This window comes from Apis mellifera, linkage group LG11, assembly GCF_003254395.2.
Source record: "Apis mellifera strain DH4 linkage group LG11, Amel_HAv3.1, whole genome shotgun sequence".
Classification (NCBI taxonomy): domain Eukaryota; kingdom Metazoa; phylum Arthropoda; class Insecta; order Hymenoptera; family Apidae; genus Apis; species Apis mellifera.
In genome coordinates this window covers 13258230-13278350 of record NC_037648.1, presented here as the reverse complement: position 1 = coordinate 13278350, position 20121 = coordinate 13258230, and the positions used below count along the sequence as shown (strand labels likewise).

Genomic DNA, 20121 nt, shown 5'->3' with positions numbered 1-20121 from the left:
AGATGAAGAATTCAAGAGGTGAAGAGGTGGTCCAACTCTGATCTCTGTTATATAATAAAATGTAGAAAAATAATTTTAACAACCGAGTTTATCAATTAACATCGTGAAGATGAAGAATTCAAGAGGTGAAGAGGTGGTCCAATTTGTTTAATTTTAATAAGAAGGGTGAAGGGTGGATCTTTGTCCAGCTCCTTTGTTAAAATTAGGTGGATAGAGAGAAAATTACGGGTGCGTCCAGTTTGATGGGCGGTCAGTTTCCCCGGACGAGAGACCGGTCGAATTTCCGCTTGGAATGAATGGATCTGCTTTGGAGGATCTACCTTTCCTCCCTTCTCTCTCTCTCTCTCTCTTTTTTTCCTTTCTTTCCTTTTCGGTATTCGTCGAATTGAAAGAAAAGCGAAAGGCGTGGAATCGCGAGCCGAGGTTGAACAGACGCGCGTGCACCGCAGCTGCACGCTACTTAATTGAGAGAATGGGGAACGCCGCGGGGAGCGCCTTGTAAATTTGCCCCCGCCCGTGTAATTCGATCAAGAACCCCGTTGACTCGCGACACTGTTGACACATTTGGTTATTTTGACGTCACGCTGCGAGCCATCGATTTCTCGGGAGCGAAGGCCCTCGAACGGGCCGCTCTCCTAACCCTTCCGAGGGCCCACCTCGTTCTGGGGACCACCCGGGGATCGTGCTGCTCTCACCGACGGGCCGCCAATTGCATGCCACAGTGCACGCAGAGGAATTTAACGGCGCTCGTGATTGAAAACGATTCGCGAGCATCGAAATCGATCGCGAACGACGAGATACTATTCTTTAATAGCGTTGAATAGTTTGAGTTTCTTCCTTTTCGAACGAATATTTTTTTAGAACGAAGCTTTGAGAAGCGTGCAATTAGATTTTGTACAATTTATCTGTTTATTTTAATTATTTTTATCGTCTAATTGTCGTCTAGTTTTAATCCGATCTTTTGATACGTTGGCTGAAGAATTGGAGATTTAAGAATTCTAGGGAACCCTAGAGAATTAATTTTCTTATAAATCTAATATTTAAAAAAAATTGTTACAATTTGTCTTTACTTATTTAATTATTTTTATTTAATTGTCTCTAGTTTTAAGCCGATCTTTTCACCTGAGAAATTGATTTAAGAATTCTAGGGAACCCTAGAGAACTAACTAATATTTAAAAAAATTGTTACGAAGTGTTTCTACGATTTATCTCTTTATTTATTTAATTTTTATTTAATTGTCTTTAATTTTAATCCGATCTTTTCGCTTGAGGAATTTAAGAATTCTAGGGTACCCTAGAGAACTAACGTTCTTATAAATCTAATATTTAAAAAAAATTGAAGCATTTCTATGATTTATCTCTTTATTTATTTAATATTTATTTAATTGTCTCTAGTTTTAATCCGATCTTATTGTCTGAGAAATTGATTTAAGAATTCTAGGGAACCCTAAAGAAATTAAGTTCTTATAAATCTAACATTTAAAAAAAATTGAAGCGTTTCTATGATTTATCTCTTTATTTATTTAATTTTTCTTTAATTGTCTCTAGTTTTAATTCGATCTTTTCGCTTGAGAAATTTAAGAATTCTAGGGAACCCTAGAGAATTAACGTTCTTATAAATCTAATATTTAAAAAAAATTGAAGCGTTTCTATGATTTATCTCTTTATTTATTTAATTTTTATTTAATTATCTCTAGTTTTAATCCGATTTTTTGGTATAATTGGGGATTTAAGAATTCTAGGGAACCCTAAAAAACTAATGTTCTTATAAATCTATATCTACTAGAAAATTCGTGGAGAGAAATTCCACAACGGATTAACGTAATTAATACTTGAAATACTTGAATACATAATACTTGAATACTTAAAAAAAATTGCGTTACGAAGCAATTTATTCAAAAACTTCTTCGATAGAAAAATAATTCGTCAATCAACGAATATTGTGCAACAATCTTTTCTACATAAATTCATCTTGCTTCAATGCGATCTTTTGGTATATATTTCTGGAAGAATTAGAATATTTAAAAATTCTTATAAACCTATATCGATTACATTAACGTAATGAATATTTAAAAAAAAATTCCAGAGAATACGAGAGTACGAATTAATTCGATTATCTGTATACCGATGATATCGTTGTTTGAATTTTTCCTATTCAAAGCGAGTAAATAAATCCGCGTTTAAAGGTTAAAAATAAAAAAGCGAGGGGGAAGGGTGGGAAGGAAGGGCGGGCGGGTGAAATTCGTTTATATATAAATCTTGGAGGTTCGAGGGGCCGAGATTTCATCCTCGGGACGGGCTCGCGCGAAATTTAGCACCTAGAAGACAGTTACGAGTCGCGTATACATAGGATCCCGAGACAGCGGCACTCTAAACCGCTAATTTCACAGTCGTTTAAACGGCGATAATTCATCGAGATTTACAACGTAAGCGCCGCGGCCCGAGCTTGACATCATATTCCATTAGAATCTCGAAAAACCGGCCGACGGGGCTCGCGATTTTACGAGGTTCCTCCCTCCCTCCCTCCCTCCTGCCTCACCGTTTCTGGCGCAAAACTTTGTTTCGTCATCCATCATTTTGCTGCGTCGAAACGCAACGAGGCCAAGAATCGAATATATGATTTGATTCTGTCAAATTCATTCATTAATGAATTAAAATTGAACTCAAAATTAAATTATTATATCTGATATTTCAATATAATAATCGAAGTTTTATTTCCATATAATTTATCGTAAAAAATATAATAATAATAAGATAATAATAATGGCGAGATAATTGTAATGAAAAATGGTCTCAGAATATTATATATTGAGCTAGGAATAAATGTTATTTGACCATTTTTAATAAGTAATTATTTACAAATTTATTCACCGGTAGATAATTGAAAAAATAAATTGAAAAAATTCTATTTCTCATCATCCAATATTATAATTAACATTTCATTCTGTTAAATTTACTTATTTTTTAGGTAACTGAAAAAATAAGTTGAAAAAATTCTATTTTCTCTTCTCAACATCCAATAATTATTATAATTACCATTCAATTCTTTAATTATTCGAAAGAAAAGGAAAAAATTTTATTCCTCTTCTCATCATCAAATAATATAATTAATATTCGATTCTGTCAAATTCACTTATTTTTAGATAACTGAAAAAATAAATTGAAAAAATTCTATTTCTTCTTCTCACCATCCAACATTATAATTAACGTTTCTGTCAAATTCACCTATTTTTAGATAACTGAAAAAATAAATTATTACGAATTATTCGAAAGAAAAGGAAAAAATTCTATTCCTCCTCTTATTATTAAATAATATAAGTAACGTTTGATTTTCAATTCATTATTATTCAAATTCATTATTATTTTATTATTTTTGTTAAATACATTATTACTATTTTTTACACTATTTTTATAGATAACTGAAAAAATAAATTTTTACGAATTTTAATTACTCGAAAGAAAAGGAAAAAATTTTATTCCTCCTCTCATCATCCAATATTATAATTAATGTTCAATTTAATGTCAAATTCACCTATTTTTAGATAACTGAAAAAATAAATTTCTACGAATTTTAATTGCTCGAAAGAAAAGGAAAAAATTTTATTCCTCCTCTTACTATCCAATATTATAATTAATGTTCAATTTAATGTCAAATTCACCTATTTTTAGATAACTGAAAAAATAAATTTCTATGAATTTTAATTACTCGAAAGAAAAGGAAAAAATTTTATTCTTCCTCTCACCATCAAATAATATAATTAACGTTTAATTTTGTCAAATTCATTATTAATTTATTAATAATTTGACTTTTGTCAAATACATTATTACTACACTATTTTTATAAGTATTTATAAAAGTATTTATATACAGTTATTTTTATAACTGAAAAAATAAATTTCTACGAATTTTAATTACTCGAAAGAAAAAAAAAATTCTATTTCTTCTATTACTATCCAATATTATAATTAATGTTCAATTTAATGTCAAATTCACCTATTTTTAGATAACTGAAAAAATAAACTTTTACGAATTTTAATTACTCGAAAGAAAACGAGAAAATTCTATTCTTCCTCTCATCATCAAATAATATAATTAACCTTTAATTTTGTCAAATTCATTATTACTTTATTAATAATTTGACTTTTGTCAAATACATTATTACTACGCTATTTTTAAATAACTAAAAAAATAAATTTCTCGAAAAAATTTTAATTACTCTCGAAAGAAAAGGAGAAAATTCCATCCCCTCCTCTCACCATCCAACGTTACGATTAACGTTTAATTCTCTCCAGCTAAGAAAATGAATCAATACTCGAAATTTTAATTGAGGTAGAATGGAAAAAACACGATGGAGAAATTTGATTATCGATTATCACGAGAATGGAACGGTCGGAATAGCATGGTGGAGGGCGAAGGGAAGAGCGGAAACGATGATCCAGTTAGTTGGCGGCGAATCGGGCTTCCCCCGAGCTCGAAAGCCCCGTCGCCGTAAAATCGAGGCCCGGCCGTCGACAAAAGTCGCGTCCACGTCTTTGAAGCGCGTAACAGAAGCGGAACCGACATTTGCATCGGCGTGGAATCGTGCCACTCGTGGCTCCTTTTCCCGTGGCATCGGACAAGGAACAGGTACGCCCGCTTATTTTTCCCTTCCAAAAATGCGCAAACCGTGATCCGTCGTCAGCCGTCCGAGGAAACGACAGCCGGACAATGACTCCATTCGTATCCTCTTACGCGTGCGAATTACACGGATCGAGGGACGTGAAATACCATCGATCATACAACGTCGAATTGGTGGAAACGTTGAGAGGAGAGTAGTATCAGTTTTTTCGTTTTCTTTTTCTTTTTTTTTTCATACCGTGATTCCATCTGGAACTCTCTCTTTTTCTTCCTTCTTTTCTTGATTCTTCAAAATTTCCTCTTTCTTAGATTAACTTCTTCTTCTTATTCTTTCGATTTCTTTATTGAAAATGTTCTTGGATAAGGGATAGAGATTGAAAAAATATTTTCGAAAGTTTTGTCTTATTATTCTATATGTAATCATAATTATTTTTTTAATTCTTGAAAATTTCTTCCTTCTTAGATCAACTCCTTCTTCTTACTCTTTCGATTTTTTTATTGAAAATTCTTGGATAAGGGATAGAGATTGAAAGAATATTTTTCGAAAGTTTTGTCTTATTATTCTATATAATCGTAATTATTTTTTTAATTCTTGAAAATTTCCTCCTTCTTTTTCTTCTTTCTCCTTCTTTATTAAAAATACAGAAGATTTCGAAAATCGATCGAAAGCTATTCTTCGTAATAATAATATAATATAATATAATAATTATTTTTTTAATTCTTGAGAATTTCCTCCTTCTTTTTCTTCTTTCTTTTTCTTTATTAAAAATAGCTTGAGAAAAAGAAGATTTCGAAAATCGATCGAAAGCTATTCTTCATAATCATAATAATTATTTTTTTAATTCTTGAAAATTTCCTCTTTTTTCTTCTTTCTCCTTCTTTATTAAAAATATCTTGAGAAAAAGAAGATTTCGAAAATCGATCGAAAGCTATTCTTCGTAATCATAATAATTATTTTTTTAATTCTTGAAAATTTCCTCCTTTTTCTTCTTTCTCCTTCTTTATTAAAAATACTTTGAAAAAAAGAAGATTTCGAAAATCGATCGAAAGCTGTCTTATTCTTCGTAATTGTAATAATTATTTTTTTAATTCTTGAAAATTTCTTCCTTCTTAGATTAACTCCTTCTTCTTTCTCTTTCGACTTCTTTATTAAAAATATTTTTTGAAAAGGAACAGAGATTAAAAGAAAATTTCGAAAATCGATATTTCTGATCCCAATAATCCATGAAAATTATATTTTCGAAAGTTTTGTCTTATTCTTCGAAAACGTAATCGTAATAATTATATTTTTAATTTTTTAAAATTTCTTTCTTCTTCTTCTTCTTCCTCCTTCTTTATTAAAAATACTTGAGAAAATGAAGATTTCGAAAATCGATATTTCTAATCTCAATAATCCATGAAAATGATATTTTCGAAAGCTATTCTTCGTAATCGTAATATTTTTTTAATGAAAAAAAAAAATTTTTTGAAAATTTTTTCTTTCTTCTTCTTTTTCCTCCTTCTTTATTAAAAATACCTCGAGAAAAAAAAATTTCCAAAAATCCGTAAAAATGATATTTTCAAAAATCCTATTCTTCGTAATCATAATCGTAACAATTATTATTATTTTACAAAATATTGAAAAGATGGATTATTATAATATCGAGTCTTATCGAAGCCTCGTTCGATTCTCTCAAAATTTCCTCCTTTCGAACGAGGGAAGGGGAGAAAAGAAATTAAATGAGAGACACTGTCCCAAACTGCTCCTCTTCTCCCATTTAACAAATTCTCTCGTGTAAACTCGACTTTTGCCGGATTAATAATAGCGCGGAGTTCCAGGTTCGCACAGGTACCTGTTCCCAAACAGAGAGGCGAAAGAATTGAAAAATCGCATGGATTCTCGAAAATCGGGAGATCGTCGTTAAATTTACCTTTGATCCTTCGACGAGAGAGAAGAGAGAAAGAAAGAGAAAAAGAAAGAAAAAGAGAGGCGCAAACATCGGTGCCCGTCGCCTCGAGAAGAGATCAATGAAAAGGAAACGAGCTGCGAGCAATGGCGTGACGGGAAGTCGTTTCGTCAATGGCCACCGTGTATAGGCAGCCCTGACAATAAAAGCCCAAACAGGGATCCTCCATCCTCCTTCGATCTTGCATATATACATACATATATATACAGCTATAAGTTGTCGAGGTGTAAATGGCACGAAATGGCATTAAAAGGGAACCTCCTCCTCCTCCTCCTCCTTCTCCTCCTCTACCTGCTGGACACCTTTTCAACCGTGGACCGTTTTCCCTCCCCTCCTCGCCTCCTCCTCGATTGAAACGTAACGTTGACGCGTCGTCCAATTCCATTCATCGAGGATAAGATTTATTCCTCTCTCTCTCTCTCTCTCTCTCTTTCCTTCATTCCCGATTTTTATCGAGAAAAAAATGAAACGAAAACAAAAAAGTATTCGTGATTTGAATAATAAAGAACACCGAATATTCGAATATTCTTCGAAGAGAATTTCAGGAGGCAGACTTTTCAAATGAAAAGAGAATTCGTTTCTTCTCTATTCCTTTCAATAATAATAATAATAATAATAATAACGATAATGATAAACACTGGTACATAATGGGAAATTTGGAGAAAGAAGAAAGTTTGGATAGGATATTTTACTCTCGCAGGGGTACCAAATATGAAAATAGAGACCATAGAGAGCCATAGATCAAGAGGATGCTTGTCTGTAAACAGGATAGCGTTACGGCGGATTCCTTGAAGAGAGATCCTTTACCTTCGCCTCTTCGTTTCTATGGCCGTCGTCCAAGGAGGGGAAGTGAATCGGAGCCGGGGATTAAGCAGGGTCTTCAATGCCTCCTCGATGCTTGCTTCCCCTCCCCTCCTTTCTCTTTCCCCTCTCCCTCCTGGAATCGCGCCTATATCCACGTATATCCTCTCCTCCTCGAAATTCGACGGATCAAAGGTGGGTCTGAAGAAAGAAGCTAATCCGCGTGGTACATGCGTACGTGCATTTGGCCAGGCAGAAGGATACCGTGAAAGGTATTATGGGATGTGGATCATAGGTGGGTGGGTGGGTTACTGTTTATACTTTTACTCTGGGCAAGAAACTTTTCCATTATGTTTCCTCCTCTTTTAATGATAATAGTAGTAATTGGCTAGAATTGGGGATTCGTCTGGATAATTTTTCAGAAGAAATTTATATATATATATATATGGAAGTCAGAGAATATTTAGAGTAGAATTGTGCATTCACGTTATTCAGATTATAATGGATGAGTAATGAAAGTGTTTAGATTTGTAATCTTCATGTTTCTTCTTCTTTTAATAATAGTAATAATAACTTATTCTTTTTAGAATTGGTGATTTATGTATTTGTTACAATAATAATTATTTTTCAGAAGAAATGTATTTGGAAGTTGAACAATCAGAGAATGTTTAGAATTGTGCATTCTCATCATATCACATTATTCAGATCATAATGGATGAATAATGAAAATGTTTAGATTTGTAATCTTCATGTTTCTTCTTCTTTTAATAATAGTAATAATAACTTACTATTTTTAGAATTGGTGATTTATGTATTTGTTACAATAATAATTATTTTTCAGAAGAAATGTATTTGGAAGTTGAACAATCAGAGAATGTTTAGAATTGTGCATTCTCATCATATCACATTATTCAGATCATAATGGATGAATAATGAAAGTGTTTAGATTTGTAATCTTCATGTTTCTTCTTCTTTTAATAATAGTAGTAATAACTTACTCTTTCTAGAATTGATGATTTGTTATAATAATATATACTAATAATAACTTACTCTTTTTAGAATTGGTGATTTATGTATTTGTTACAATAATAATTATTTTTCAAAAGAAATGTATTTGGAAGTTGAATAGTCAGAGAATGTTTAGAATTGTGCATTCTCATCATATCATATTATTCAGATCATAATGGATGAATAATGAAAATGTTTAGATTTGTAATCTTCATGTTTCTTTTTCTTTTAATAATAGTACTAATAACTTATTCTTTTTAGAATTGATGATTTATATATTTGTTACAATAATATATAGTAATAATAACTTACTCTTTCTGGAATTGGTGATTTATGTGTTTTGTTACAGTAATAATTATTTTTCAGAAGAAATGTATTTGGAAGTTGAATAGTTAGAGAATGTTTAGAATTGTGCATTCTCATCATATCATATTATTCAGATCATAATGGATGAATAATGAAAATGTTTATATTTATGTTTCTTCTTCTTCTAATACTATAATATTAATTTGCTCTTTCTAGAATTGGGGATTTATGTGCTTGTAATAATTATTTTTCAGAAGAAGTGTATTTTCATCATATCATATCATCTAGATTATAATTGAATAATGAAAATGTTTATATTTAAGAAAGTGAGAAGAAATTTTATGTTTCTTCTTCTTCCAATAATACTAATAATAACTTACTCTTTCTAGAATTGAGGATTTATGTGTTTGTTACAGTAATAATTATTTTTCAAAAGAAATATATTTGAAAATTGAACAGTTAGAGAATGTTTAAAGTAGAATTGTGCATTCTCATCATATTATATCATCCAGATTATAATGGATGAATAATGAAAATGTTTATATTTATAAACTTTATGTTTCTTCTTTTTCTAATACTATAATAATAACTTACTTTTTCTATGTGTTTGTTACAATAATAATAATTTTTCAAAAGAAATTTACTTGGAAATTGAATAGTTAGAGAATGTTTAAAATAGAATTGTGCATTCTATTATGTGCATTCTATATTGTGCATCATATTATGTCATCTAGATTTTTAAACTTTGTTTCTTCTTCTTCTAATAATATTAATCATAACTTTCTCTTTCTAGAATGTAATTTATATGTTTGTTACAGTAATAATTATTTTTTTCAGAAGAAATGTATTTGGAAAATGAACTTTGAATAGTCAAAGAATGTTTAGAGTAGAATTGTGCATTCTCATTACATCATATCATCTAGATTTATAAACTTTATGTTTCTTTTTTTTCTAATACTATAATAATAACTTACTTTTTCTACTGTGTTTGTTACAATAATAATAATTTTTCAGAAGAAATGTATTTGAATAGTCAGAGAATGTTTAGAATTGTGTATTCTCATCACATCATTTAGATTATAATGAATGAATAATAAAAATGTTTATATTTAACCAAGTGAAAAGAAACAGAAAGTTTCTTCTTCTAATATTAATAATAACTTTCTCTTTCTAGAATTAATGATTTATCTTGTTACAAAAATAATAATAATTGTTAAGAAACTTACCTAAAGATTGAATGAAAATAGAAAATTGTATGTCCTCATGTTATATCATGTCACCTAGATCATAATAAATGAGATTAGTATCTAAATAAACAAGAATAAACTTTCCATTGTGTTTCTCCTTCTTCTAATAATTCTTCTAACAATAACTTACTTTTTCTAGAATTATGAATGATTTATCTGAACAATTTTTCAGAAAAAATTTACTTGTAAGTTGAATAATCAGAGAATATAATTCAGAGTAGAATATTTACATATCATATCAAATCACAATGGACTTTTAAAAATAACATTACTCCTTCCAGAATTAACACTTTTATCTTACATGTTCCAATAATAATAAGTTTTAAGAAATTTACCTGAAAGTTGAATGAAAGTTTGAATGAAAATAATCAACAATATTGTGTTCTCACATCATCTAGGTCATAATGGACAGGATTATTACAGGTAACCAGGAACAAACTTTCCCTTACCTTCCTTTTTTCCTTCTAATAATGACCAATACAATTTTTCTTACACCAATTCTTTCCTTAACAACTTATTCTCTCTCCACAAACGTATCTTTATCACAATAATAATAATAACACAAATATTTTCTCGTATCACATGGATCACAATATCACATTCTCGTATCTGGATCACAGATACAGGGATTAGTACCTAACTAAGTAAGTTGGTACCTAAAAAAATAATAAAAAGAAACTTTCCATTTCCTCTTAATGACAATCTTATCCATTCTTCCCTTTGTTACAACAACAATAAAAATGATAATAATTTTTCAGAAGGAAGAAAAATTCCCTTTGAAGGAAATGCTTTCGAGAATGTGTTGTTCCCTGTTCGACCCCTTTCGCCTCGCCCCGCCAGCGAGACGGCGACGTTTAAGCCGATTCCAGGCCAGCCTGCCGGCCTGTTTACCCGTTTCGGGATAATGCGAAGGCGCGATACAAGTCGGCCGAAATCGTGGATTATTCCGTGGTACATGGGAAAGGCAAACAGAAAGGGCAGCCGAGCGTGTAATAATGGACTCCACGGCGTAAACTAGCGCCGTGTAATTTATGCTATAACTTCGTTCCTCTCTCTCGAACGAACGAATTCATTTCACGCGACCAAAAATTGAAATTTTCTAAACAAAATCCAATCCTTCGCTTACTAAAAAACTTTGAGCTCGAAGAATTTATAAATTAGAGAAGAATAATTGATGAAAAGTTTCTCGAACGAGTAGTAATTAATCTATTTTTAATCTTGTAATAAAATAATAATAATAATAATGTTTATATAATAATTTAATTTAATTTATAATTATATTTATTAGTATAAAATTTTAACATAAATTTAATTAAATTATAATATTTATAAATATTTTTTAAATTTATTATTAATTTTATTAATTATAAACATATATTTATATTTTTTGTAATATTTATTTTTATTTAGGATAAAATATTAATATAAATATTTATTAAACTTTTATTTAAAAATATTTTTAAAAATTGAATAATATGTATAATAATTAATTTTTTAATTTAATTTTTTAAAATTTAAATATATTCTATTATAATATAATTATATAATTATATTTATAGTATAAAATTTTAATATAAATTTAATTAAATTATAATATTTATAAATATTTTTTAAATTTATTATTAATTTTATTAATTATAAACATATATTTATATTTTTTGTAATATTTATTTTTATTTAGGATAAAATATTGATATAAATATTTATTAAACTTTTATTTAAAAATATTTTTAAAAATTGAATAATATGTATAATAATTAATTTTTTAATTTAATTTTTTAAAATTTAAATATATTCTATTATAATATAATTATATAATTATATTTATAGTATAAAATTTTAACATAAATTTAATTAAATTATAATATTTATAAATATTTTTTAAATTTATTATTAATTTTATTAATTATAAACATATATTTATATTTTTCTTTTTTTTTTTATTTAGGATAAAATATTTATATATATATATATGTATATATATATATATAAATATTTATTAAACTTTTATTTAAAAATATTTTTAAAAATTGAAAAATATTCAAAATTTAAGTTAATTTTTTATACTAATTATATGAATTATAATATACTATATGAATTAATATACTACTATATAATAATATACTTATATGAATTAAATATACTAATTATATCATAAATAAACAAACATGAATAATATTCATAATTTAATTTTTTAAAATTTAAATATATTCTATTATAATATATTATTATATTTAGAGTCATCCGTGCCTCGAAAAACTTTGGTCACCGAATTCCAAGTGTCTTGGGATATAAAAATTTTTATCAGTTTATTAAGTCAACGAATATTATTCGAATCTTGGAAATTAGAAATTGATGGAAGGAAAGGGATATTTGACGTTTCACGCCCGTTGCGACGGGTAAGAAAGGCGAGGGGGGAGCGTTAATAAAAATTTCACTGGTCGATGCTCACGCACCATGGATCCTCGCGAGGCGTGCGCTCAACGAGGAGTTGGGTACGTTGAGCAGGTAACTCTTTCGAGCGCCCCTCATCTCTCTGGCCCGGCGGGACGCCACCCCTCCCCCCTTTATTTTGATTTATTCGACGTTAAACTCGCTTTCACGCCCGGTGGCCCGTGGCCTCTGAATAACTGTCGCGACCGTTCACAACAGCCCGTGGAAAAAATTAAAATTAAAGAACCTATGGAGCATTCGATTTATTAACGTTAATTCCTCCGGTTTCTTAAAAATTCGAAGAGCGAAGAATATTATTATTATTATTCGAACGAAGCGTTGGTGACGTGGACAAAGTTTTTTTGCCGATAAAGATGGAAATTTCGAAACCCCATTCCGGGGGGAGCAGAAGGGGTAACACATGTCGACAGTTAAGATGGAAGGAACGATGGGGTTGGATTCGTTGGATTTTTACCCCAAAAGCGAGGTTTTGTGCCGGCCCGGTCGTAAATCAAGGGGCGTGAAATCAATTACCACTTATCGATGATCGTGCACCCTGAACCTGTCGCTCGCAATCCCTTCTTTCCAATTTTTTATCTTCTTTGACAGAGAGAAAATCAAGTCGTATGCAGCTTACGTAATAAGCAAGCCCACCCCTGAATTCGAATTAATTTTATACGATATAATCGTTTCCCTCCGAGTCACGATTTAATTAGACTTTAATATCTTGTACGATTGATTGATTCTTTTTTACTTCCTCGTTACAATGTATATATATATACGTTTCAAGATTTTTAAAGGTATTCTCCTTTCTCGAGATAATAATATCCTTGAATAATAAACTGAAGGGAGATTAGAGAAATCTTGGAAAGAATCTGTTGGAAGAATGGAAAAATAGGCTTTCAAAGGGAGCCGTCCCTCGAAACGATTTTTATCTTCCGCCATGCGCAACGGATACTTTCTTCCTACTCTCCTTCCTTCCTCTTAAAACGGGATGGAAAAGGAGGGAGCGATGCGCGGCGTCTCGCAATAATGGACGGATCGATCTCTCGCTGATTTCTCGCGCCACGGAACACGGAGCGTTCGTCGCAAGCAACGAGCAACGCCGCCCTCTCTCTCGAGATCCGTGAAATTTTCCGTGAAAACGTATAGAATAGAACGTTCGTTTGTTCGTACGAGAGCGCGTTTTACCTTTTATTTCGTTGCTTTGACGAGAATTTTTCAACGAGAAGAAGAGTATCTTTCCTCCTCGGCCAAGCCTCCTCGTTACAAGGAAACCCGTCTCTTTTTCTTTTTCCACGAGGGGAAATTGAATTGTAATGAGCGCGGAGGACGCAGGCGCCGCGACGTCCGCGCCGGCCATTGCTATCTCGTCACCATGGTTACCAGGGAGGAGGAGGAGGAGGAAAGCTCGGTGAACCGGCGGTGTATCGATCCGCGCCCGACCCTCGTTGCTCTCTTCTCGCGAAATTGTTTCCCCCCCTTCGAGGGGGGATCCTCTTTTTCTCTTTCTTCTCCTTTCGTCCCAGGCGCCAATTAATCCTCGTCGACCCTCGTCGAATCTCGTTAATTGCGCTTTCGTTCCTCTCGCTCTTACATATATATATACTGATTTTTAAAATTATATAAATTATTTCTTAAGAATTAATTGAACAGAATTTTTACATCATGTGATACAAATTAGATATCTATTCTTAAATTCATTAATTCCAACTGTGTCGAAGAATAAAGTAACGATGAGACTGGTGTTGCGGCTATTATTGCTATCGGTAATGTAGAAAACCGTTACAATTTCATTTATATTATAATACAAAATTAAATTTCCAAAACAAGAGTATTATTAATTCGATTTGCAAATTTTTCTCTTTTTTCATTTTAATCTTATCCTCCAATTCCCAAAATTAGAGATTTTTTAACTTTCTTAAGAATTTTAAAAAGAATTTTTGCATCATATAAATTTGATATCCATTTTTAAATTCATTAATAAATTTAATAAATAAATTCCCAAAATTAGAGATTCTTAAAAATTTTCTTAAGAATTGTAAAAAAAATTTTTGCATCATACAAATTTGATATTTTCTATTTTTAAATTCATTAATAAATTTAATAAATAAATTCTCAAAATTAGAGATTCTTAAGAACTTTCTTAAGAATTGTAAAAAGAATTTTTGCATCATACAAATTTGATATCTATTTTTAAATTCATTAATAAATTTAATAAATAAATTTCCAAAATTAGAGATTCTAATTTTCTTAAGAATTGTAAAAGGAATTTTTGCATCATAAAAATTTGATATCTATTTTTAAATTCATTAATTAAATAAATTTCATAGAAAATCATTAGCAAATTTTTCTTTTTTCATTTTAATCTTATCCTTCAAATTCCATTCCATTTCTTCAAATTCTAAAAAGAATTTTTGCATCGTGTGATACAAATTAGATATCTATTTTTAAATTCATTAATTTAATAAACAAATTCCAACTGTGACTAGTATCGAAGAATAAAATAACGATGAAACTGGTGGAAAAATCGGTGGAAAAATCGTGTAGAAAATTATTAGCAAATTTTTCTTTTTTCATTTTAATCTTATTCTCCAATTCTCAAAATTAGAAATTCTAATTTTCTTAATAATTCTAAAAAGAATTTTTGCATCATACAAATTTGATATCCATTTTTAAATTCATTAATAAATTTAATAAATAAATTCTCAAAATTAAAAATTCTAATTTTCTTAAGAATTATAAAAAGAATTTTTGCATCATACAAATTTGATATCTATTTTTAAATTCATTAATAAATTTAATAAATAAATTCCCAAAATTAGAGATTCTAACTTTCTTAAGAACTCTAAAAAGAATTTTTGCATCATACAAATTTGATATCTATTTTTAATTAAATAAACAAATTTCGTAGAAAATTTTTCTTTTTTCATTTTAATCTTATCCTTCGATTCCTAAAATTAGAGATTCTTAAGAACTTTCTTAAGAATTCTAAAAAGAATTTTTGCATACAAATTTGATATCTATTTCTAAATTCATTAATAAATTTAATAAATAAATTCCCAAAATTAGAGAGTTTAAGAATTCTAAAAAAAATTTTTGCATCATATAAATTTGATATCTATTTTTAAATTCATTAATAAATTTAATAAATAAATTCCCAAAATTAGAGAGTTTAAGAATTCTAAAAGGAATTTTTGCATCATATAAATTTGATATTTTCTATTTTTAAATTCATTAATAAATTTAATAAATAAATTCCCAAAATTAGAGATTCTAACTTTCTTAAGAACTCTAAAAAGAATTTTTGCATCATACAAATTTGATATCTATTTTTAAATTCATCAATCCGTGGAAAATTAGTAAATTTTTCTTTTTTCATTTTAATCTTATTTTTTAATTCCCAAAATTAGAGACTCTTTCTTAAAAATTCTACAAATCAGATACCTTTTTTTAAATCGAGGATCTTGGAAAGTTTGAAAATCGTAATAAAAGAGATCCCTCGTCCTTCCAAACTCGAGGAACGTATCTTTCGAGAAACGGATCCATCCAATCGGATTCGATTAAATTACGCTCCGCCATTATCTCGAACGGGAAAAATAGTGGATGCTTCACCTACCTGAAAAACGACGCTCCTCGATGCGAGAGTGAAACGTGAAGAGGACGCACGCACACACACACATATACATATATAGATGTACGTACGACTCAATTCAACTCGAGTCATTTTACACGGCTCGAAATAAATCCCCGTTTCCATTCAATCGAGAACGACACGTAGAAAACGAGGCGAGAGACGCTCGCATCGCTATAATCCGGCTCGTGTTTGCACATGTTTTACATCGACGCCCCGTCTGTTTGCAGACAGTAAATTATGTCGTACAATAAGGGTACCCCTTTCCAGCTCGCGGATTATAAAACGTGGAAAAGGGAAAACGTGCCTTGCTCTTTTTTTTTCTCTCTCTCTCTCTCTCTCTTCTTTCTAAAAGCTTCACTTCCGCCTTTCGACGACACCTTTTCTCTCGAGAAGAGAATAAGAGAAGGATCTCTCCTCGTCTAAGTAACTTTGTGCGTTTGGAGGTATCGGTATATTTTCTTTTTTCTTTTTCTTTTTTTTTGGGAGACGCGTGAAAAACACGGAATACGAAATACGAAAAGTTAACGGTGCACGTCCGGGCGTGGTAAAAGTCGAGATGAACGTTCGAGAGGAGCCATCTCGATTGTCTTTGCGGTCTCCTCTCGAAGCCGCGAATATCGCAAGCCAGACCGCAGAATTCCGACCGCACGATCGTGATGTTTCGCCCTTTTTATTCCTTCGCTCCCAGCTGAAAAAGAAAGGAGAGGAAGGGGGAGGGGGAGAAGAAACATTATACAACGCGAGGCGTATCGCGGCGGAATATCGGCTTCAATTTTCCATCTCGCTGGGATAATTTTAAAATCAAAATCTCCTTCCTTATAATTTCCCTCGTTTTCAACTTTTAAACATTTCGAAATCAAGTTTCCTTACATTTTCTGGAAATATTCGAAATTTCGAGAGTTCAATCATAAAAAAAAATACTTGCTACTCGATTAATTTTTAAACTCGAGTCCTTTCCCAATTAAAATACGAAAAAAGATTTTCTCTTTACGTCGAGAAATCGTGTCAATTTACGCGAAAAATGCTGGAACAACAAAAAAGAAAGAAACGGGGGAAGCTCGAGTTTTTTTTTTTTATTGGTCCAAATACGTATATATATATATATATTGAAACGAAGGATAATAGAGACGTCGCCTGTTTGAACGGTACGTGACGTGTAATTAAACGCAGTCGCACCGATTCGCGTGGATCGGCCGCCTAGATCCCCCGTGATGCTGGCAATTACCGAGGGCTTAAGGGCGGAGGGCTAAGGCTGCGACAACGTTCAAAGGTCGGCCCGTTCACAGAGGAGTACGCCACCCCCTGCTGCACTGAATCGCTCGCCACGTGTCCCCCTCCCCTCTCCTCGCTTCCAAATATTCATATCCTGGAGCACGCCACTACGGGACGATTCGTTCGTTCGAAGCGAGGTTCCTAGGTTCGAATACGTCCTAGTGACTTTTTCGCTGATTCGTTTTTGTTTTGTCGAGGAGAAATGTTTTATTTTCTTGTACGTGTTACCTGTCGATGGTAATATCGATAAGGTGTAGGAATTTTGATAATGGATATTTAATCGATGTGGAAGAGATTAGAAAAAAAAAATTTGAAAAATGAAGAGAATACGTGTTCACGATACTCGGTCTTTCAAACGTGTCGTTGAACGGTGTTTCTCCGACGGGAGATGGCTCATTGACCGCGGAGGTTTCCATCGTCATGCTTAGTATCGACTGGCAGCCAGTCGACTATGACAATCCGTTTGTCACGTAGCATTGGCTTGCAAAACGCTCGAGAAAACACAATTCGATTCAATTTCTTTTTCTTTCTCTCCTTTCACCGATTCTAAAATTTCGAAAATTAATTCCATCCCAAAAGTGTTTGCGCGCAGCAAACGTACGAATAAATTGGCGATTTAGAGAGACGTTCTTTATATATATATATATATATATATATATATATTATCCGTATTATAATCGATGATCCGATGTGTGGAACCCCCGATTCCAGAGGCAGGCAGATGCTCTGCCGATAAACCCTCGAAAGATCGTTCAATCTCGCGAAACGTCGAACCGTTTCGATCGGCCCAATAACGGACGTCAGTCAAAGTCAAGAGTCGAAAAGCCGGACTGACGTTTCCAAGGCCCTGACGCGCAGACAGACACACAGAATTCAGGGCTCAGGTAGCACACAGTATCGCGTTACGAGGCTTACGTTCCGTCCAGAGTGATCCGCTACCGGGCGTGGGCGTATTTCGAATAATTTTCGTAGCTAATTTTGGATACGAAAATATATCCGACACTTCGATAGTCAACGTTTCTTCTTTACATCTCTGCAATTTTCACTCGTCCAATTTTTTTTCTCTCCTATTTCGATCTACTCAGATTTACGAAAATTCGATTATCTATTATTTTTCGAACACAACACTTCGATCGAGTGAATTTCGTTCGAGAATAAATTTTCCATTTCTTCTAGATTACTGCAGTTTCTACTCGTATAAAATTCGAGAAATGCCTAATAATTAAATTTTATTATTTTCAATCGGGCAAAACCAATAATAATGTCGTTACCGTAAAAAAAAAAAATCATTCCCTCCGATAATAATAATCGAGTTGTCCAGACTCGTTGTTCGCGTCGGTTTCGAAACGATCGCTTGGAATGGAAACCGACCACCTCTCTGTACTTTCCGCCGCTCGTTTCTAATGACCGGCTGTCAATACTCGTGCTGGATGAATGGAACGCTTTGGCAGCTCGTTTGCCGTGCGGGGGTGGCGAGTATTATGTTCCATTCGTTCCTCCCTGTTCGTAGGTAGGGTCAATATTGTGCGACCGATTGAGCGTATCCCCGTTATTCCTTGTTTGCGCTTCTCCCGGAACAGGTCCCGGGAAATTAGTGCCAATTAGATTCGTATGCGCAGAAAAGGTATACGCAACACACATCGTAATGTTTGCCCCCTCTCCGCCCGATTCTTCTCTAACGAACGGTTCCCCCTCCACGAGGCCCTGTGTTTACCGTCCCAGACGCGTGTTCGATCCGTGCTTCTGCGAGATTCTCTCTTTTCGTTCCCCCCTTCCCTCGTTTAAGAGCAATCTTCTTTCGAAGGAATTGTGAAAAGTTTAATCTGTACGAGGATTAATACATTAAAATCTCGACGTGAAATTTGAAAAGAAACAAAAGGTATCGTGAATATCGTGAATTGAATTACGTATTTGAGAAACGTATGTCGTTTCACACACCGGCTGCTTCGCCGCTGGCCGAATTATCTTTATCCGTAGGCAGATCGTTGAGCAGTCTAATAGGATCGATCCGCGGGCCTATCCATTACCGCGTAATCCACTTTGCACTTCTGCGCTCTTTATGATGCAGATGTTCCTTGGGTGGCGTAGAACAAGGGTCGCTCGTGACACTGCGATATGCAAATCGCCGCTTTCAATGCGATTTCGATTTCGTGCGGGGAAAACGAAAGGTTGTTTAAAGTCACCGTATATGGAGGATTTATCGTCCATAAGCCAAGATCTTTATCGTCCCTTACTAAACACTCTCGTCGTTGATTCGTTCGTTCATGCGTATTTTTTAACAAAAGAGAAACATTAAGAATTTCAAAAATAACTTTAACCTCTCTTTCCATTTCGTTCATCGCCAAGATCAAAATATCGAATTTTTAATAAAAAATAAAAAGAACTGATTCGAAAGAGAAATTCTCGTCCACTACTTTGAGAATTTCCAACCGAATCCCGAGCAAAGAGATGAGAAAAGAAAAAAAAGAAAGAAAGAAAGAAAAAAGGGATGAATGGAAATGGTCCCCCTCCCCCTGTTTTATCGATCGATCGACATTGCCCGCTTACCTTAGATATCTCGGTACCTGCAACGTGCACGCGTCGCGCATACGCATTGTCCCGTGACGTTGATTTGACGTAATTGGCACCAGGAAGGAGAGGCGAGCGGGGCAGAAATGATTGGGATAAGCCGAAATAAGCCGGGATAAGCCGTGCGTGGATTTCAATCCGGGGGCCCCGTGAACTTCCACGTCGGTTTCCTCTTTTTTCTTTTTTTTCCACGGAAGGGAGGCCGATATTTATTTCAATCAATTCTCCGTCTTTCCACGCACGAATTTCTTTTCTTTTCTTTCCTTCCACCCTGCGCGATTTAAAA

The 20121-nt window shown here is 32.5% G+C and overlaps 1 protein-coding gene across 1 annotated transcript; it reads left to right on the top strand.

The window, feature by feature from the left end:
• Nucleotides 1-4182: 4182 nt before the first annotated feature.
• LOC102656595 lies at nt 4183-11116 on the top strand. The gene is made up of 2 exons (XM_006566408.3): nt 4183-4626; nt 10684-11116. Exons 1-2 carry the CDS (start codon nt 4335-4337, stop codon nt 10941-10943), a joined length of 552 nt encoding a protein of 183 aa, XP_006566471.2. The 5' UTR covers nt 4183-4334; the 3' UTR covers nt 10944-11116.
• The last annotated feature ends 9005 nt before the right edge of the window (nt 11117-20121 follow it).

What these genes read in the sequence shown, in the direction of transcription:
- LOC102656595 (XM_006566408.3), top strand. Translation starts at nt 4,335, where the DNA reads ATGGAAAAAACACGATGGAGAAATTTGATTATCGATTATCACGAGAAT. An exon ending in TGGCATCGGACAAGGAACAG is followed by an intron (nt 4,627 to 10,683) that starts GTACGCCCGCTT and finishes ATAATTTTTCAG; the next exon opens with AAGGAAGAAAAATTCCCTTT.